General features: G+C 54.3%; 1 protein-coding gene across 1 annotated transcript; it reads left to right on the top strand.

The window, feature by feature from the left end:
• The first annotated feature begins 6,852 nt into the window (after positions 1 to 6,852).
• On the top strand, positions 6,853 to 17,428 carry IGF2 (insulin like growth factor 2). The gene is made up of 4 exons (XM_088525795.1): positions 6,853 to 7,395; positions 11,945 to 12,107; positions 16,279 to 16,445; positions 16,827 to 17,428. The coding sequence occupies exons 1-4, from the start codon at positions 7,297 to 7,299 to the stop codon at positions 17,064 to 17,066; spliced, it is 669 nt and encodes a 222-aa protein (XP_088381921.1). The 5' UTR covers positions 6,853 to 7,296; the 3' UTR covers positions 17,067 to 17,428.
• The last annotated feature ends 3,482 nt before the right edge of the window (positions 17,429 to 20,910 follow it).

The following is a 20,910-nucleotide window of genomic DNA, read 5'->3' as shown; positions in this document are numbered from 1 at the left end:
CCACCAGAATATCTTCTGGAGCCTGTTATAGCCTGCTAAGATCAGGATTACTCCCACTGACTTTGGCATTGCCATGCTGAGCGTGTGTTTCAGACGCTCTTGGGCTGACCTGAAGCAAGCCATTGGTCTTGGAGCTGAGGCGATAGGCCTGGGGCTCATGCTTGGAACTGGATGAATTCACTTCTGACCATGCTTCATCCAGCTAGCTTTGCCAGGAGAAAATCTCGGGCAGAAACGCAGCAAGGCAGGAGGTGGCTTACGGTGTATATGTATCACGTGGGGAAAGGCTCGTGGGGGGTCTGCCTCGGACACGGTGGTATCTTATATTGCGCCTTTTCTTTAAACTGTGGGGAAGTTGGATTAGGTGAGGAATTCCACAATTTCTTAGCTTTTCAAATAACATGTCTGCGATATCACCCAGCCAGACCCTTCCTCCCACCTGCCTGGGGAATTCGGTTAACCCTTTGGCTGATGGTTTTGGGGCTTAGACAGGGCTCCGGGAATGCTCTGGCCACACACGCGCTTCCTCACCCAGCAGTGCCCCAGGCACGAGGGCCGCCCACGGCCGTATGTCCATCGATAGGGGCTTGTGAGAGGAATCCGGCTGCCCCGTGGGATGCTTGCCTGCTTTGGCAGCATCTCCCTTGCGAGGCTCTCGGGCATGCTGTAGTGTGCCATGGCCAGCTCAGCGCCGTAGGTGTTTCTCACACTGAGGAAGGGCTGGCGAGTCAGCCGGCACGAGCTGCCGAGCGCTGCGCAGTGGAGCTGGTGACACAAGGAGGGGTAGCGCCTGAATCACCTGCCATTTGGCTCTACCTACTTAATCGAGCACTCTCTACCCCCTCAGACCAAAAATACATGTGTGCAGACGCGCGCACGCCTGCACATGCTGTGCAAGCACCCTGTATGCTGTTTTGAAAAGCCACTTGGCTTTTGGCGGGGGGGTGTGTGCGTACGTGGGTTCCTCCTCTCAGCGTTAGCAAAGCCTAGGGCCTCCGACTACGGTGCCTTCCCAGGGCTGCCAAACCCGCCCCGGTCAGCTGGCTCCCATGGATGGGACTGAGAGGCGTGTGGAGGGGCCCAGAGCGCCACTCCGTGTGGTGCCCGCTCCCTAGCGCCGCACTGCGCTATCGCCACGCTGCTGGGCAGATTTCTCAGCCGCAGAGTATAAACACTTCCAGAGAAGTGCGCTTAGTGCGCGCCTCCGCCAAGGGCTGTGGCCTCCCCTCCTTGGGTCTGGTTGTGGGAAAGTGTTTTGTTAAGTGAGAAAACAAATTGCTGGCCCACTGCATGGGGGGCTCGGCACCCGCCGCTTTGCACCACTGCTCCCCTCAGCAAGGAGAGTACGTACTCCTGCCCTGCCTGGCAGATGTGGACCAGGACAAGCTAGGTGATGTGCCTTGAGGAAAGGCCATGGAAGGATTCCCCCTGGGAGCATCAGGAGCCACCTGCTCCACAGGTGGCGGAGGCCCAGGCCCGGGACTTAGCGAGAGCAAGGAGGAGACAAGGCCAGGCCCTTCCTCACGGGTCACCTCTGCCACATGGTGCCCAAGCTCAGCATGGAGCCTGGGACACTGGGCAGTCTATCTATCTCGCCTGCAAGTCTCATGGAGGTCCAAGCCCCTAGCATGGTGGAGGAGCTGCAGAGAAGACAGGAGCCCTGGCAAGCTGGGGAGTCCCTGTTCAGGGCCATGTGCCCCAGCACCCTGCTCAAGGACAAGAAGAGCTGCAGACAAAGACCCACGCCGGAGCGCAGCAGCAATGTGAAAAACAGAGGAAGAAACGCCTGGAAGATACATAGCTGGGATTCCTGAACCCCTCAGAGGTATTCGGGCTTAGCCAACATGCTCTTTTTGTTTTTTTCTTTTTCTTTTTTCTTTTTTTTTTTCCTCAAAGTCATTAATTACACAACAGAGACGCATCTGCACCGCTCCACCTCTCCACAGTGAGCAAAGGCCTCACGCGCATCCCACAAAACACATTGCCGGATGCACTCAACGCCGCCAGCTGCCTTGGGCACTCTGAAAAACCACCCATCAGAAGAGGCAGTTTCTCGCTGGCTCCTGTGTGTCGTCCTCCGCATGTTGTCCTCCTCAGGAGTGGCCGCAGGGGAGGGAGCATGGCCGTGTGGTGGGCATGCACAGGTCCCTTGCGCTGTGCTGCCCCAGTGGCCCGGGCAGGCACTGCTGTGGCCTGCTCGGCTGCTGCCTCCTCTGCAGGTGGAAAGGACTTCAGCACTGGCTGCTTTATTTATTTATTTATTTGTTCTTTGAGGAGCGGTAATTCACTAAGCGCTTGCCTGCTGCAGGTTGCTTGTGTTCCTGAAGCCAGGAGCATGCGACCACAGTGACCATGTTATCTTGGTGTTCCTGGGAGTGGGAGAAAGAAAGAAAAAAGAAAGAAATGAAGAAGCTGGGGAGAAAGCATGCATCTCTTCCCCATCCACTCTCGTCCATCTCCACTCTAGTTCATATTGTTCTGTCCTGAGCTCTTCAGCATAGTTTTCTTACAGCAGCATTACTACCACTTACTCTGCTGACCCCAGGAACTCTCTCTCGGGAAGCTGTTGGCTGAGCTGGAGGCCATGTTGGCATGTCCCACAAGGAATGAATGTAACACTTTTTCACTTCCATGGGTGATGGAGAGGGAGGGGATGCTGCTCTCCTTTCCTGGGAGCAGCTGATGCTGGGGTGCATATCGTTCCCACCCCCAGTGGAAGACCATGCTGACAGTGGCAGCACCTCTGTTGGGTTCCACTGGCTTTTGTGCTCTCGACTCCCACCCTGTGTTTCCTGGCGAGACACCTCCCTACCCTGCGCCTTCTCTGCTGCCGCTGTGTGAGTCAGCTGAGGTAATCTTATCTGTATCTCTTCTTTAACCACCTGAGACGTTGAATTTGAAAAGATGTTACAGGAACACCATGTCTGTCCAGCCTGCAGAAAATGCGTAGTCTGCCCTCCATAAAAGCAGGGGCGAAAGAACCTGTATATATTTAACCACTGCCATGAGTTCCTCTGGCAAAATGGAATAATTTACCACTGAAGAAGTTCACTTTTGCTATGCTCAGCACCCTTGGGTCCTCAGCATATCTCTGTCCGTACCCTTCCTGTATACCTATATCCAAAAAGCGCCCCAAGGCAGCCCTATGCCTAGGCACAGCTAGGATTGGGGGTCCCTCCTTCACTCCCAGCACAGCAAGGGCATCCTCTACTGCCTGCTAAGGTCACCCTTCTTTCCCCCTGCCCATCTGGCAGCCTTACATCAGTCCTCTGGCTGGGAGCCCTGGCCAGAGCTGCAGAGCCTCAGCACTCCCTGCTTGTCAGATGAGTCCTCCTTGTTGACTGCAAGCCCCAGGTAAGTTATTTCTTCCACTCATAGTTCTTTGACTTCAATTTTGTGCAGGGACCTCACATATATCACATCCCTCTTGCCAATGAATCTCTCCTGTTCAAACAGTTTCATGTGCCCCAGAATCAATATATTTTAGCAGCACACAAGGACACTGTGTTATTGCCAGTTTCCCAGGCTGTACAAAACAAGAGGTATCACTTTCTTAAAGCCACTGAAACATGCTCTCGACCAGGTAAGAGCTACTTTGCCACCAGTAAACAGCCATGTAGAGGACTTCTACTAATTCCTTCCTATCTCCTCACTAGCAATGTCTTTTTTTTCCTGGTCTTCAGCCACTAGAGTCCCAAACTTACAGCCTGTCCCCAGCCTTCTGTTGCCTCCTCATAGATGCCTTGACCTGGCGTGGCCTAAATCTTGGCTGAAAAAATAAGATGCTTTTTCAAATTGAGGTATCCTTGGTGATACCCTCTATTGAAAGAGTGAGTTTTCTGCAGGCACAAAGCAAGAACTGGACAACTCAGACGCTAAGGAATCTCTTCTCTGATCACCTTTTCATTTTTAGTATAACTGTGAAATAAGCCAAATAAGCATCAGTGGTTGTCTTGGTTGGGTTTGGGTTATGTGGCCTTTCCTGTCTGCATACTGTAGGTGAAGAGGAAGGCAGAAAAATGTAAATGTCCTCTTTCCTGAAGGCATCTGCCTGGTGTCCTTCCTCAGCACCACAACTGACTTCCACCCGGGCCTCCTGCCACTAGGTTTTTGCAGATATTTACATTCTTCTCCAACAGCAACATCCAGACTGGCCAAAGCTTTCCTCTTCTTTCCCCTTTCCCTGGAAAACTTTCTGGCCCATTGCTGCAGGTTAGTGGCCACCCACAAGCCTCCAATCTGTTGAGATGGGCAGGTTTGGCAGGGAGTTTTGTAGTCTGCCCAGAAACTTCTGGATCTGCTGCAGCAGTTAAGCTGCTCTCTTAGCCCAGGGCATCTCTTGGTCATTTTAGGGTGTCTTTCAGATGGCGCTTTTATTCTAGCTCCAACTGTAGATTCATTTTTTGGCTGACTTTGCTCTGTCAATGCTGTCTTTGTTTCTTGCGCATTTAATGGGTATCTAGGATCATGCATTTGCTCCTGTGCCCTCCAAGAAGTCAGTCAACTGCAAGATGCAGTGGGTTACTTTGACTGTGTTTCCCATAGATCCAGGCGTTTCCTTGGTGCAGCCCTGCTCACTCCTAAACCAAAACGCTTCCAAGGGTTTTGCAGGGACACTGTGTTTCTCCAAACCAGGGCAGTGCTCGACTCCAAAGGCTCTTGGTCCTCTCTTCCTCCTTCCCCTTCCCAACTTTCCTCAGGTCCAGCCATGCCCTTGGCTTTTCTGGTTCTCCTACTGTTCCTCCTTCACAGGCCTTAATTCCAGGCTGGAGTTTGGGGTGGAGGCAGCTATTGTTTCAGCTATCAGCAGAGCAATGCTCCTTAACTGTATTAAATGAAGGGCGGAGGTCACACATCCCTAGTTTAAATGAGGTTCGGGCTGACCTTTAACGATATTGCACTCGTGGATTCTCTCATAACTCACGGAATAAACTCCCAGGGGCTCCTTCCACCTCCCGCTTTCCTTCCTACTATAAGGATGCCCGAGGCTTAATGCGCCTCTCTCCAATTTCGCTTTGATTTCTAATCCCATCCCCGTTTCCCCCCTCAGATACAGATATATTCATTCTCTAAAGGTGGGGGCAAAGAACCTGTTCCTTCCCTCCTCTGGTCGACAGCTCTTTCTTTTGTGTCTCTTTCCTCCCGCCCCCGTCCCCCTCCTCTTTCTTGACACAATGCACTATTTATTTGCACTGAAGGATAACTAAGAAGCAATTAAAAGATCAAAAGGCACAAACACAAATAGATCCAGTGGCAACTTGTGGGGTTTATTTTGCTGCTGCCGCTGCTGCAGCTTCACCAAAAGGCTGGCGTGTTTCCCCCCCAGCCCAGAGGGACACCTCTCTTATTGGGTCGCCTCTTCCTCGGCGCAGACTTTTTTATGATGGCTATTTTTCACCCCCATTGTTTGCTATTGCAGTTGTTTACTGGAAAATCACTTGTTTTTCTCAGGGAGATTAACCCTCCAAGCTTTCTTTTGTCTACTCTCAGGAGGTCCTTGTGGTGAGCTGGGGGAAGGGAGCTCCACTCCTTCAGCTATTAACAGTAGCTTACAGCCCTGCTTCACCCCCTTGCCTAGGTTGCCTTTCCTTTGATGAGCTCTTGCTGGAGGAGGAGAGAGGTGGCTGAACTTCGGTAAGGAGACAAGTCCTGCAGGACGGTTTGCACTGGGCAGAGAGGGAGGACCCACGAGCAGGATTTTCTAGCTCCTGGGTGTCTAGGTGGAAACTCCCAAATCCGAAGGATCGACATACCTCGCTGTAGAGAAACCCCAATACACACGGGCAGGACTTCCCAAGCGCTCAGCCTCCTTGACAGCCAGGCCACCTATGTAAGTGCTTAAGTGCAGATGTAGGCGCCGAGGTTAGGTGCCTATGTTTGAAAAGCCGGTGTGCGCAGAGGAGCTTTCTCAGCACCACGGCGCTCTTCCAGATGTGCGGACACCACTGCCCTGGCACTAGGGCGGGTGGTAGAGGTGAGACACAGCGATGCACAGAGCAGCAGAGCCCGAGGAACAAGCCAGAGGGCAGAAGGATGCTGAGGACGGAAGGATGTCCACAGCCTTCTTGGGGAGGACCGGTCCTGCTCTTTCCTCACATTTGCTTGGGCATGTCTAGGCAATTCCCGACTGCTCGGAGAGTTCCCAAGTCCCCCATACTTAGAATAAAAGTATCTATTTTTTCTGAAGTGGGAAATAAATAAATAAATAAATAAACAAACTTATTTGAGGCACATCGCAGCCAGGGTTCCGGCGCGTTGCCCGCAGGGCGAACCGCGCTGCGCGGCCGGGCAAGGGGCAGCCCCGCCGCTCCGCGCCCGCGCAGCGACGAGCGGGGCTGCCCGCGGGGGCAGGGCTGGGGGCGGGCAGCGCACGGCGTAGCCCCGGCCGCTCCGCGGGGCTTAGTGCAGCAGCGCGCTTATGTTATGTTATGTTATGTTATGTTATGTTATGTTATGTTATGTTATGTTATGTTATGTCATGTTATTTCCGCGGGGGAAAAGCCCCTGGGCTCCGCGGCGGTCGCTCCGGGACCCCGGCAGGGTTTGGGGGCTCCGAAGGGGCGCGCAGCCACCTGCGCGCAGGGAGCCGCAGGGGCGGCCGGGCGGGCGGCAGCGCGGGCCCCCGGGCGGGCAAAGCCCCCTCCGGAGCGCGGCCGGCGAGGAAAGCGCGCGGAGGAAACTTTTTTCCCCCCACCTCTTCCCTCCCCGAGCTGGACTCCGGAGGGTTACGAGGGAGAAGGAAGGAGGGAGGGAATGAGGGAGGGAGGGAAGAGAGAGGGGGTTAGATCGCGCTGCAACATTATTGGCTGCGTGGCCGGGCTGGTGCTCGCCGGGGAAGAGCATGCCCATTGTGGGGGTATAAAAAGGGGGCAGCCGGAGCGCCCTGCCTGTCTCCTCGCTCGTGGGGCAGCCAGCCGGGAGCAGCGTGCGCCTAAGGGAGCCAGCCCCTCCAGCCCCGGACAGGGACGCAGTCCACATACACCACAGTGAGAGCCACCCAAGGGGCAGCCACAGCAGGAGGAGAGAAAGGAAAAAAAAAAGGATAAAAAAAAAAAGGGAAAAAAAACCCAAACAAACAAAAAAGGAAAGAGAGAAAGCGCTTGCTCCGCTCGCTCGGTCTGCGGCGCAGCAGAATACCTGACCGTAACCAAATAACATCCTCGAGACAAAACCAAGCAGGGACTTGACAGCGCAGCCCGGCCGGGCGAGGAGAGTGGAGCCGGAGCGGGGGAAGCGCCGAACCGAACCGAGCCGCGCCGCGCCGTGCCGAGCCCGCCGGCAGGGCAGGAGAGCAGCATGCCCAGCGCCGCGGCGCGCACGGACGAGCGCTGCCGGCAGCCCGCCTCCCCGCCCGGCCCGCCGCACCCAGCCGAGGGCAGCGGCGGCAGCGCCAAGGTAAGCGCCGCGCAGAGCCGCGCAGCGCCGCGCGGCAGCGCCGGGGGCCGCGGGGCGATGCGGGCGGGCTGCCCCGCCGCCGCCGCCCGTCCCGCGCACGGCGCTAGAGGGACCCCGAGAGCCGGGCTGGGCCCGCGGTGACCGCGCGGAGCGGCCGCGGAGCCCCGCGCACTGCCCCGCGCAGCGGCGGCTCCGCGCGGGGTGCGAGGGACGGGGCGCGGAGCCGCGCGGGGATCGGGAATTCGGGGAGGGAAAACAAGGAAGGTGAGGCCAACACGAAGCGAGAGTTAATGGTTGGCGTGGAGCCTTCGACTTTGTGCGATTCCCTGTTTTTTCCCCTTCCTTCCCTACTGCTGTTCCCTGCAGTAATTGTTTTAAGAGCGCAACTTGGAAAGGTTTTAGCCCTTGCCTGAGCAGGAGGGAATTGGGGTGCATGAGGAAACTCGGATTTAGCGTAACTGTACCAGCAGATGTGGCTGCCTTGCCTTGAGCCAGTGGTATGTTAGCAGGGTTTCTGATACGCTAGGGGCTCGCGCAGGCAGCGTGGAGCAATCGAGTGTGAAAATCAGGGTTGCGTGGGTGGTTTTAAGCAGGCACCTCGGGAGAACCGCGGCGCTGAGTCCTTGTGTTGCGACTTCCTAGACAAAGTCCGTAGTTTTCTTCCCAAATGCCAGGATGTGCCTGGGAGGCCAGGGCCTGCTTTTCTTTGTTTTTATTTGTTGTCAGGTTGCACGGGTGTGTGTGTGTGCGCGTGGTTTTCTTCTTATATCAAGCAGCGCTCAGTGTGTTGGGCTGGTGGTTTTTCTTCCCTCCTCCTCTTGGCTTGATTTAGAGCAGAGTTGAGGAGTCTGGGTCGTCGGTTTTGTAAGGGTGACTTTGTGCTAAGGACATCTGGAGAAATAAAACTGACTGACACTTCTGGTTTGAGCTTCACTGAACTGTTTTGGACCCAACTTGACAATTTTGGTGGGGGTGAATGGGTCAGTGCTGTAAATCTTGCTCGGCGCTGTCGACACCCACACAAGCTCCCCCAGCCTTTCAAAGGGGCTATCCCTGCTCCTGTGAAAATTCATTAAGGGATAAAAGATTTGACACCGCAGGTCCCCTCCCACCTCTGAATGAAACTGGAGAGCCAAAATGTGTGTGTGTCCCGCTGCTTTTTTCCTGGCAGGTGATCCTTTCCGCAGCCCAGCCGGCGGGAGCAGGCTGCCCCGAGGTGTGGGTGCCCTGTGATTCCAGCAGGCTTTGAATGAAGCCCTGCTGCAGCAGTGGAGCTCTAAAAAGAGAGTTTTCTGCCTTTCTTTCCTTGCTTAAATAAAGCAAACGCAGCAGGTGAGGTCTTATTTTTAGAGGGACTGAGCGGCTGGTGCGTTTCCAGCGCTGCATACTAGCTAGCGGCGTGAGCGGCCCACCCTCTCCTTGCTCGTGTCCTGGGCCTGACCTCGCTGGTCTGTGCTAGGTTTGCCTGTGCTGCTTCTGCATCTAACGAGGCAGAGCGATGCCTCCGTCGCCGGGCACGCGGACACTGACTCGGAAAGGCGGGGAGAACCGTGCCTGGTGACTGCAACCTGGCTCCGCAAGGGTTAAATCTGCTTTGCCAAGGCATAAAGTAAGTTCAGCGTGTTGTGGGAATATCACTTGCCAGTAAACTCCAGTCACCACAATTTCTGATTTAACAGCTTAACTTGCTGTTAACTTTTCCTGATACACTCCAGGTTTTGGACGTGGATGTGGAGAGGGGAGAGGAACAATAAAGAAAGGAGTTAAGTGAGGCTACTAAAACAGACTTAAATCCCTTCCCTGGCTCTTGCCAGCTGTCTTTAGAAGAGTTAAGCAAGATTGCATTTCCTTTTTTTTCTGCCATAAATCAAACGTTTCTGGGCTGCATACCAAAATTTGTGCAATACGCTCTCACTCCCCAGCGGGTCGAATAAATGGTACTGAATACCCCATTCACCTTTTGGAGCTTGATTTTTCCACAGCTCCAGTAGCCCATGCTGCAGAGTTGGTGGCGCGAGGGCGCCTTGCTTCCCGGTGGGAAAGGCGATCCCAGGGCAGGGCTGAGCAGTGTGCGGGGGACGAATGGGGAAGACAAAAAAGCAGAGTGCTGAAAATAGAAGCAGTATTGCCAACCTCAGCCCTATAAATGTCACGCGAGCCAGGTGCCAGCAACTGGGAGATTTTTATTTCTTTCTTGAAGCCTCGCTATTAAAGCCAAACAGAAAAAAACAAAAACCCAAAATAAACAGTCCCGAATCCCCTGGTTCTGGGTCAACCTTAGTTGCCTGGCAGCTCAGTGGTCACAAGCCCTGTGACACTCTGATGGAGGTGTGGCGCTGCTGGAGCCCTGCTACCTCTGTCCAAGGTGTGGACCGATGGCACATGAGAGGTGAGCACATGCCCAGAATCCTGGCATCTTTGGGGTTTTCTTGGTAGGCTGCCCAACACCTGCGAGCATCTTGTGGTACCCACGTGCTGGGGTAAACTTGTGCCTGGCATGGTCAGAGGTGGCTCGCAGGTGGCCGCTGAAGTGCTGAAGCTTCAGCCACTCGGGCTGGGCTGAGGCACTGACAGTTTTGCTTGTCTTTTCCCTCCTACTTGGTGGAGACTGACAACTTCTTGCCTTGCTGCTGTTGAAGCTCTGCACTACCCCATAAAGAGCAAGAGTTGGCCTGGGCTATTCAAAAATCCAAAATTTGCAGACTGGGCCATCTGTCAACTCCCTCCTACGTTGCGCTGTTCATATTAAATTGTAATGAAGGCCAGACTGAAGGAGGAATTAGGTCAGACAGGAGGTTGAGTATCCGTTTTTTGGGAGATGTTGCCCAAGAGAGGCACAGTGGTTTGGTTGGCTTGGTGCACGCATGGATGCGAAGGACGCCTGAGCAGTCCTTGGAGATTTGGCAGCAGGGCCTTGTAGCACACAGTGGCCTCTTGGCCTCTGGCTCCTCAGCAGCTGGACAGAAATCGCTGTTCCAGCTGATGGTGCAGCGACTTGTCAACCCCCCCTGCAGCAGCCTCGAATGCCTCTTCCCTGCACCTGACGTCCATCCTGCATCACCTGCTTGAGCACCTGCAGGGCCTCATCCCTCCGTAGCAAAGATAAAGCCTCTGTGGGCGTCTGGCGCCGGGCATCCCTGTCCCCGCCGCTCCTAGGGCTGGGTGTTAGGGGCGCAGTGTCCTCTGGAGGCAGTCAGCGGGTGTCCGGCCAGGGCTGCTGCATGTGGCGCCGGGCAGGGCGCGCTGCAAGTCCGGCCACACGTGCTGACTCGGGCGCGGACGAGCATCCCGGTGTGTGCATGCCCAGACATGCTGTGTGACGGATGCGCGTGCATCGCTCTCCGGAGGGAGGCAGGAGAGGGACAGCGGTGAAAGGAGATGGGGTGATGGTGGCCGAGCACAAGGCTGGCGCTACCGCTGTCCTCATGGCACCCAGGCGTGCCCCGGGAAGAGGATGCGGCTGCATGCATGCCTGGATGGGGAAAGGGTTCCCAGGTGTTTCTTGCCGTTTTCCTAGGACAGAAGTTGCCTTTTTTCCACCGAATGGGCAGGGATCTGGTCTTCCCCAGCGTCAGGTATTGCCCCACTGACGCAACCCGGCTCTCCTGCTGTGTGTCCTCCCCGGAGGCTGCAGCGTTGCCTGTGCCCTGGGGACGCCGGCAGCCTGGAGCTGTGCTAGAAACATAGAAGAAGGTGGGGGAGGCACTGATGCTGCTGCAGAAGTGCCTGTGTGCCACCTGGAGCCTGGGGTAGAGCTACTGAGCGCAGCATCTTCATGCCGCTACCAAAGAGCAGGCACCAAAGTAGCTTTATTGCCCCTGCTCCTGGGGAACCTGAGCTGATTTTGTGGCTTTACCTTGGCCTGGGGCAGGGAGATGTGGTGCTCATCAGGGAGGCGTTGTAGGGCCTTGAACTGTCAGCAGGTTTACCTCTGCCTGTGTGCCCATCGCACCTTGATTCCAGTTTAATCCTCTGCATTGGCCAGTATACCCATGTCCTTCCTTGGGGTGGGTTTCCTGAGCGAAGTCTTGGCCCTCTTGGGAAGGCTGGGCCCTAGATGGTGGTACTTGGGCTGGGCAGGTCTCCTGCAGTGGCCACCACGGCTGGGCTGAGCCGAGTGTTCCTCAAAAGCAGCGGTGCCTGTGTGGGCCACGAGGTCGCATCTCCCTGCGCTGGGGAAACACGCTTCAGAGCTTTTCATCGGACCCACTTAGAAAGCAAAACAAAGCAAAAGACTAAAACACACATCCCGATCATCATTTAAATGATTTCCCATTAAAAGGGAAAGAAAAGATGGTGCTTAAAGAACCGGGGGAAAGAAATCTTTCACAGCAGGGCTAACGTGGGATTTCCCAATGGAAAATAGCCTTGGTGTCAACCGTGTCTGGCCCAAGGCTGGCTTGTAGGCTGAGCCTTGCCTGCCAAACCCTCGTCCGCAGCATCTGAAGCCATCCATGGGGGGAAAATGCAGGGTGAGGAGATGCGAGGGGAGAGGAGGGGCGAGGTGGGGGCCCGTCCCCATGTCTGACCCTCTGGCTTTACCCCACAGGTGCCGAGGATGTGCGCCGCGAGGAGGCTGCTGCTGCTGCTGCTGGCCTTCCTGGCCTCTGCACTGGATGCTGCCGCCGCCTATGGCACAGCTGAGACCCTCTGTGGCGGCGAGCTTGTTGACACGCTGCAGTTCGTCTGCGGGGACCGGGGCTTCTACTTCAGTGAGTAGCCAGCACCAGGGCCTGCCCCCACATGGGTGCACTGAGCATCCTGTTCTCAGCGCGGTCGCTTTGGCACAGCAGGGACTGTATCTCCTCCCTTGCTGCCGTCTGCATCTGTGTCTGCGTGCAGGTGCCGCTGAAGAGAGAAGCTGGAGGTGTGGGGTGACATGGAGCTGCTCGGCACTGGCTGGGGGTGTTCGAGGGAGTGCGGTGGGGAGGTCAGCCCCTGTGCTCAGAAAAGTCAAGTGTTGTTGGGAAGCGCTGCTGTGTTCTGGGGGAAGTGATGCTGTGTTTTGGGCTGACCCGTGGTGCAGGCGGGTACTCCGCAGTGATTTATCTAGCCCTCTCAGTGCTGAACCTCTGGCACAGCTTGTCTGAAAAGCTCCCAGCTGGCACCACATTGGTGTTGTATCCACATCTCCCTGCTCATCCCAGCTGCTGCTCCTGGGAAGCGCCCCTTGGAGCAGCTTCAGGAGCACCTGGACAGGGAGCTCTGCTGCCCCGCTCTGGGCAGGTTTGGTCGTGTCTGCAGCTCCTCAGTGCCTCTCCAAATCCTCCACCTGCTACCTGGGTGCAAACCTGTTGCCAGCAGCTGTGGAGCAGCAATGCCGTTGGAAATACCTTGGAAGTGTCTTCCACGGCATAAATTCTGCTTGAAAAAATGAAGTGGCTGTTGCCTGGTGAGCATGGCGTCCTCAGGGCAGTGGATGAGACACTGCCTACCGTGGGGGCATTTTGGGTTTTGTGGCCGCATTGCAATGGGCAGGGGCAGCTCGACGGGCTTGGGGCCGGGGCTGCCTTGCCCTGCGCCGGTGTTTTGTCTCTGAGGGCTGTGCCTGCCCTTCTGCAGCGCCCTGCTGGCGAGTGAGTGCAGGTGGCCACGGGCAGGAGGCCAGGTGGGAGGGCGCAGGCGCGAGCTGCTGTGCGTTTGGCGACCTTGTGAAGATTAAGCCGCTCAGAAAGCTGCTTTCGAGGAATGAGGCAAGCTGCTTTTTCAGGAATGCTGCTCTCTGGAGCTGTTCTCCCTCCTACCTGCCCATAGAGGGAAGGGTTTGCTACCCAGCTGGGGAAGACCCTGGGTACCAATTTTGGATGGGGATACTCTGTCAGCAGCTGGCGCCATGCACAGTCTGGTGTGCCGGGAGCATGGCAGTGCTGCCGCGGGGCTGCTTCCCGAACCCAGCACTCGTTGAAAGCAGGCTGCTGTTTTGGGAAGGCGCTGGGAGCTTCTAACTCCCCTGAGGGAACCGCGCTGCGAGGGTTTGCGCGAGTGCCAAGGGCTTGCACCACAGCACTCTTCCTCCTGCCTGGCTCTCGCACCTCTTCCTCTCACCTATATATAGAGGAGCGACTGCCCTCTGCCTTTTGCTTCCCTCCCCTCCTCCCCGTCTGGTCTCGGCGGGGGGATGCAAGGGAGCGGGGTTTTTGTCTTATGGACAGACTGACCTCTTTTCACCTCGAATAACCCTGCTTTCCAGGCCAGAATAAAAACACTTCTGCTGGCCGACCAGGAGCTTCGTGCCAAGCAGCCGAGCTGGTGTTTGCAAGGGGATTTGTCTTTTTTTTTTTTCCCCCTTCTGTCTGGTCCCCCTCCCCTTTTTCCATCTCTCTGGAGTGCAGGTGCCCTCAGGCTGAAGGAAAGCCATCCCAAAGACCTCTTTTAAGCCAAAACCCTGTTTTAAGGGTATCCAGCTGTACAAGGCTGAGGAAATGTTTGGGTGCAAGCTCTGCTAGGTGAAGGGTGCAGACATCCCGCACTCTTTTCTTTTTTTATCCCTTTATGGGTTGGTCCAAGTTGGTCTTAGTCATAATTTTTACCTTTTTTTTTCCCTTTGTTGGTTGGTCCAAGTTGGTCTTAGCCTTAGTTTTTAAAACCTTTTAGCCACCAGCACCCTGGATCTCAGCATCCTGCCCCTGCAGTCTCATGGTAAGATCTACAGGACAAGTATATTGTTGTCTGCTGGATCATGGGGACATGTTTCAACACTGAGACGCTTGCCTGTGCCCACCTGTGCCCTGCTGGGAAGCTAGAGGCTTGCCTTCTTGTGGGTCTGTGTCTTAAAACTGAGCCCAGCTTTGTCCTGTTCAACCCAATGGCTGCATGAGAGCTGCTGCCTGATGAGCAACCGGCCTTTAAGAGACCGATTCACTGGGGAAGCCAAATGCTGCCACAGCCTCGTCCCACGGGCGCAGGGGAGCGCCGACAGCTGCAGAGGGCTTGTTGCAAGGGTGATCTCGGGAAAAATGCATGCCGTGAGAGAGCTCACTGGCGTCTGTCTGATACCCAGGTGATTTAAACACCGAGCTCCCGGGCTATGTCCTTCTAAAAGGAGAACTTGCTGAAGGTGATGTCCCCCTGGGGTGTTCCTGGAAGCCTGTCTCTGGGCTATCCTCTGGGCTTAGCTGCAGCTGCTTGCATCAACACCAAGTGGGTGCAGGGTACCAGCAGCTCCCGTGGGTGCTGTTTCACCCCTGGCATTTGGCAAGGGGCAAAGAGGCAGTGCAGGCTGAGGAGGGTGAGCAAGTGACAGTGGGGACATCCGTCTGGGCGTCTGCTCCCCCGAGCACAAAGCAGAATGGCAGGTGTCTCTGGAGCAGCTGTGCTTTGCATACACTCCTGTAGCTGTCCAGCATCCTCAGCTTATATTCAACGTGCATCCCCTTTTCCATCCATGATGCCGCCGTTTCCCAAGGCGAGTTATGAGGTGCTTGTGAGAGGGAAGATGAGTGGCAGCAGGTCGCGTATGGCATTTCCCGCTGCTTCCCGTGCCCTGCTTGGATGCGGACCCAGGTGCGCTCGGCTCCAGGGACACCGGGGCAGCAGGAGGGAGATGTGCAGCTGACGTCGGCTGTAAACAGAGCCGTGGGCCCTGCCCTGTGTCATTGTGAAGATGCTCTGGGCTGGAGGAGCTGGGGGGCGAGGAAGGGCCTGGGGACCATGGAAGAGAAGGAGGAGCAGTGTCCTCCCTCTCCTCCACAAACAAGGGCTCCCGTTTCCTCCTTCCCAACAGCTGATAAGAATTCAGCTCTGTGCCGGCCACTTGTGCTGACGGGGCACATTCCTGCGCACCCGCCGGCCCTCCGAATAATACTAGGAAAGAGCCGGGGGGCGGCGCAGAGCTGGACGCGCAGGGCCGGCCCGGGGGCACGGGGACAGCGGCGGCGCTGCGGGCCGTGCACAAAGGGGCCCTTGTTGGTCCCCGCCAGGCCCGGCGGCCGAGCGGGCTGTTTACGCCCAAGGGCCCCTTGCGCTCAGCTTGGCGCTTGCTTTGCCTTGCGATGCTGCTCCAGACCCTCCAGTGCAACCTCCCCATTGACAAATCCCCACTGGGGCGGCCGCAGGAGGTGCCGGATGGAGCAGCGGAGCTCTGCCGAGAGGGAGGAAAGCGAGAGGTGGCGAAGCGGGGCAGGAAGCGGGTTTCCCGACGGGAGCGCGGTAATTAGTTAAGTGGGAGCTATTTCCTCATGGTTGCGCGAGGCGCACGGCCACCCACCAGCCATTGCAGCCCCGTTTGCTGGTGCTGTCGAAGCCAGAGGCCACATGTGGGCAAGAGCTGAGGAGTCTGCCCGGGCGGGCTGTGTCATCTGACCGTGGCAGCACAGGCAGCACAGTCTGGGGCAGCGGTGGCATGGCCACTGTCTGCTCCCTTTCCCCTTCCAAGCCTGAGGACCCCTTTATTCCAAGAGGGAGGAAAATAACCATAATGGGAGCCTTTCCTCAGAGCGCTTGGAGCAATAGTGTCACCTGAGTGCTGCTGCGCTAGTGGCTTCTCTCGTCTGCCAGAGGGGAGTCTTCATGAGAGAATGAGGACCTGGTCTGGGAGGGGTGGGAGCATGCTGCTGAGCGATCCGCTCTTTCCACAGCAGCTTTGGAGTCGTCCCATCTGTGAAAACCTAGTGCGTTGCTCCGTCTCACCTGCCCAAGCGCCAAGGTGAGAGAAGCTTGACAACCACAACACTGTATAGCTTCTTGCTAAGCTAGGCAGGTGTTGGGATCCACCTTGTTGCAGTAACTGCTGTAGCGTTCACATGCCCAATCGACCGTGGCTTGCTCACTTCCCGTGTCCCAGCTAGCTGAGACTGCCTGTGGAGGCGTCTTCTGCCAGTGCTTCGGGGAGGCTGGGTGTCCCTTTGGACGTGGGGCTTAACGGCCATGCCTCTGCCTTTGCAGGTCGGCCAGTGGGGCGAAATAACCGGAGGATCAACCGGGGCATCGTGGAGGAGTGCTGCTTCCGGAGCTGCGACCTGGCTCTCCTGGAGACCTACTGCGCCAAGTCCGTCAAGTCGGAACGAGACCTCTCGGCCACTTCCCTGGTGGGGCTGCCGGCGATCAACAAGGTAAGTGGGGGTGGAGCTGCTCCAGAAGAGGAAGAAGGAGGAGATAAACGGGCTGTGGAGAGAGAGGAGGACGCATGTCTTTGAGACCTGCTTTTCCACAGCAAAGCTGGGCTGAGGAGACCTCAGAGGGACAGAGATGCTGGGAAGCCACTTGAGCAGGAGGGTTGGACTAGATGATCTCCAGAGGTCCCATCCAACCTCAGCCCTAAAAGGAACAACCATGCCTGATCACCTGGCACAGAGCGCACATGGGGTGGTCCCCTCCAGCCTAGACTAGAAATGGTCGAGGCTAGGGAAGAAAAAGGAGAAATGAGTTGTCCCTCAGGGGCCAGGTGGGAACCCATTCCCCCCCTCATGCTGCTTCTCCCCTTCCCCTTGCAGGACAGCTTCCAAAAGCCGTCGCACGCCAAGTACTCCAAATACGATGTGTGGCAGAAGAAGAGCTCACAGCGCCTGCAGCGCGAGGTGCCCAGTATCCTGCGGGCCCGCCGGTACCGGTGGCAAGCGGAGGGCCTGCAAGCCTCCGAGGAAGCCAAGGCGCATCGCCCCCTCATCGCCCTGCCCAGTCAGAGGCCTCCAGCAGCGCGAGCATCCGCAGGCACGCCGGGCCGCCAGAAATGAACTGCCCAGCAGCTTCTCCGTTTTCGGTCCGCCGGGGGCGGGCGGGAGGACTGGCTGTGTCTAGCCCCCGAGCCCCTCGGCCCCCCAGGCGGGCGGCAGCGCCGGGGGCTGCCCCCTCGCCGCCCAGCGGCCAGCCCGGCCTGGGATCTCCCCACCGGGAGCCACCGCGGAGAGCTGGCAGGACCGTGGCACCCTCGGCCAGCGGCGCCGGCTCCGTGGCATCATCCTTCCGGGTTATCTTTGTTTTTTTGGGGGGGGCGGGAGGGGCGCTTCATTTCCCAGACCTGTTTTCTTCCCCCATGTACCCAGTGTTTTCAAGCCTGTGCTTCAAAGGGACAGTTTGGCACTTGAACTTTGTTTTTGGTATTTTTTTTTGTTTTTTTTTCTCCTGTTGGGCATAACACAACATCCTGGGTGCCAACAGCAGAAGACAAAAGAAAGGATACGACGTCAAACTTTATTCTTTTTTTTCAAGAAGAAGAGTCCATTCCGTGTCTTTCTGGACAATAAAGTGAAAAAATGATGGGGAGAAACATTGAGGGATATATATGTATTTTTCCTCATTCCCACCCCCACTTTTTAGTTTATTTTATTTTTTTGATATTTTTTTCTTATTTTTATAACTTTCTTTTGCACCTTTTAAGAAAAAACAAAGTAACTGAGAAGAAATTCCGAGGAGCCCATCCATCCGCGTTGTTTGTGTGTGCTTAATTACAAGATTCCAAATCGACTTGCACCTTTTAAAATCATCGATGAAGTGAGAAGGGGAGGAAGATGAGAGAGAGAGAGAAAGAGAGAGAGAGAAGAAAAAGGAAAGGGGAAAAAAAAAGAAAAAGTGAGCTGATGCTCACTTTAAATGGAGGAGGCGTCTGCATTGCACATTTGCCACGGATTTAGTTGATTTATATATATAATATATTATATAACTTTTTTGGCAAAAAAGCACTATTTTTATGGGACATTTTGTGTAGTATCTGAAGAGGGATTGTAATGTTTAAAATGTGTTATGGTGCTAAAGTAAGTTGGAAGGGAAAAAAAACAGAAATAGCAAGGGAGGGTGGGGAGGGAAGGACAAGATAGCGAATACTGAACTTGAAATTTTAGCTTTTCGTTTTAGGAAAAGTGTGATAAATGTGTTTCTTTTCTCTTCTGAAATATAGCTTGGTCATGACCATATGAGCTCGTTGGCTATCACTCATGTACACAGATGCACGCACACACAGAAATACATCTATACGCATCCTTTTTTTTTTTTTAAGAAAAAGAGAAAAACAAAACAAAAAATATTTAGATGAAAAGGGAACTGTTCTAAAGACAAACTGTGTCGAGGGTGCGCACGGGTGCCCAGTAACGCCTCCGGGTCACGCTGGCTCCCAGGACCGCCGCCTGGGTCACCCTCCCCGGCTTCTCCCCGGCGCTGCCAGCTCGCTTGCGCGCCGCTGCGCCGGGCAGCCCTCAGCCCTGCTGCTGCGCTGGAGGGAGCAAAGTCGAAGCTCTCGCTCAAGGCCCCAGCAGAGAGGCGGGCAGTGGGCTGTAAAATAGGTTGGTTTTAAAAATAATATATATTATCTGTCTAGGAACCGTAAAAGGGGGGAATCAATTACATCTCCCTATGATATACTCTCACTTGCTAATAAAATGGGGACACTCTGTTAACCAGTTCTGTACTTGCTTTGTCTTATATATCCATACATTTAAAACATAAAAAAAAAAAGACTACTTGAATTGTATTCTATTTCGTGGTTTGGAGGGGAGGGCTAGGGGGAGTCTTGAGAGGGGGAGGATTTTAATGTATAATCCTTTTGTTTGTTATTACCTTGCAATGTTGAGCCATGAAGCCTTTGTTTAAAAAAATGGCACTGCAATACACGACAAAGAAAATCCTTTATTTATTTTATTAAATATATATGGAAATGAAAATTGGTCCAAATTAAAAGGGCAGGGGGAGGGTAAGTGGGTGGGGAAGGCAGAATAAAAACAACAATTGCAAATAATTGACTTTTTTTTTCCTTTTCATGTGTCTTTTTTTAAAAGAAACCTAGTTTTTATTTTTTAAAAAGAAAAGTAAAAGCTTTCCTGGATGCTTTGTACCAAAAAAAGAAAAATGAAGAAAAAAAAAAAGAAGAAAATCTGTTAAGCAAATAAATATCCATCCAGAATATGAAGCCTGGCTTTTTCTTTTATTTATTTTTCACTACTTATGTGGGAGGGAGGGGTCACTACTGGGAGGGGGAGGGAAGGAAGGAAGCTGTGCCAAGTGGTTGTTAGGTTAATTAAGGTCATTAGGTTATTAAGGTTGTTAATGCTCCCCTCTTTTGGGCCTGCAGCCTCTAAGGAAGGGGATGGTTCTGTGGTGTTCAGCATCTTCTGCTGCTCCAAAGGCAATGCTGGAGCTTTAGCCTGCCTGGCTCTGGCCAGGGGAGCTTGATGCCTGCCTGGTGGTGCTTTGCTGGGGCTGGTGATGTTTGCCAGAAGCGGTCAGCCTTTGGTCAGGTGCGCTGTTTTATGGATCTGGGCCATTTCCAAAGTCCCAGTAACTGGAGTTCCCGCTTGGAGGCAAGCTGAACTGGAAGGGAACATGTTCTGAAGGTAAGAAGGGGAAAAAAATCTTGTCTGTGTTCAGGTTTCCTTGTTTTCTCAGGCATCCACCAATTTTAATTTCTAGGGGCAACATGTTGTTGTCTGAAACTTTTGGAGATCCAGGTCAACTGTTTTTATCCTCTATAAGCACTATGTGGTGGTGCAAATGTCAGGAAAAGTACTCCGGGTCCAGGTTGGTAGTGACTTCTATTGCTGCAGTAATTACTGGGCAAGCTGGTGCCAAAGAGGTCCCTTATGCCCAAAAGCAGCTAGATATTGTGCATCTGACATGAGTCACTGATTGGGGGATGCCAAATGCATCTATGGAAAACTAGTTTCTTGTAAAATTTGTCTTAAGTCGAAAATGTAGATTTTTCTTGGAGACTTTTTTTAATAAATAGATGGCAGGTTTTCTTGTACAGATGCAGAGATAGCTGCTTCCTTTGGATGCTTCTTCACTGCAGGTGGAGAAAGGTTGTGTTCATCTTCCCATCCCTCCATCTTTTCTAGACTTTTTTTTTTTTTTTTTTTTTTTTTTTTGCACCTAGAGGTGCTACAAAGGGCTGACGTAGTCATGATTGTGGTGGAATCTGCTGCAAGTTTTGTTCTCAAGAGCTGTTTTTCCTCTCTGCCTCTTTTTTTGTGTGTGTGTGCATGCATAAATCACACATGCAGAGGGGGGACAGCGTGGCGTGCAGACCTCTTTCTGGCGCCTTTTTTAGTTCAGTTGCGCCAACATGCCCCCTCGCCCCCCTCTGGGGACTTCAGAGCCTGGTTGAGTGAGGCCAGACCTGTGTTTCAGCTCGGGTTTCTTAGATGGACGGACAGAGTTGACTGAGATTTTCTTAAGCCCTCCCGGGGCTGCTCCAAAGACCTCTGTGTGTTGCTTTGCTGCCTTGCAAAGGGATGGGGAGGCAAATAATAATTTTGGCAGAAGAGTCAGAAACTTCTTCCCTGGTGCTCTGGAAAGAAATGGGTAAGTGCTCCTTGTCCAAATCTACCTGTCCTTCCAGGTATGGATAGTATGTTGCTCTGTGGGAAACAGCAAGCAAATGGTTTTAATTTAATAATAATAATAAATAAATAAAAACCTTTGGATGTACATAAACTCCAGGCAGTGTGGTGGAGTGGCAGCTCTGGGATTCCTAGGCCATGCAAAGGAGGACCCCTGGTTTGCAACAGCCAAGGGATGCCCTGTCCTGGGAATTTCTTCTCATGCGAGGGGCTTGGGATAGCTCCTGGGAGAGAGCTGTGGCTGCCACTG

Source organism: Tinamus guttatus, unplaced genomic scaffold (assembly GCF_059628265.1).
Source record: "Tinamus guttatus ecotype Peru unplaced genomic scaffold, ASM5962826v1 Tinamus_guttatus_pri_ptg000240l, whole genome shotgun sequence".
Classification (NCBI taxonomy): domain Eukaryota; kingdom Metazoa; phylum Chordata; class Aves; order Tinamiformes; family Tinamidae; genus Tinamus; species Tinamus guttatus.
The sequence above is the reverse complement of the archived record's forward strand: the minus strand, read 5'-3'. Positions and strand labels throughout refer to the sequence as shown.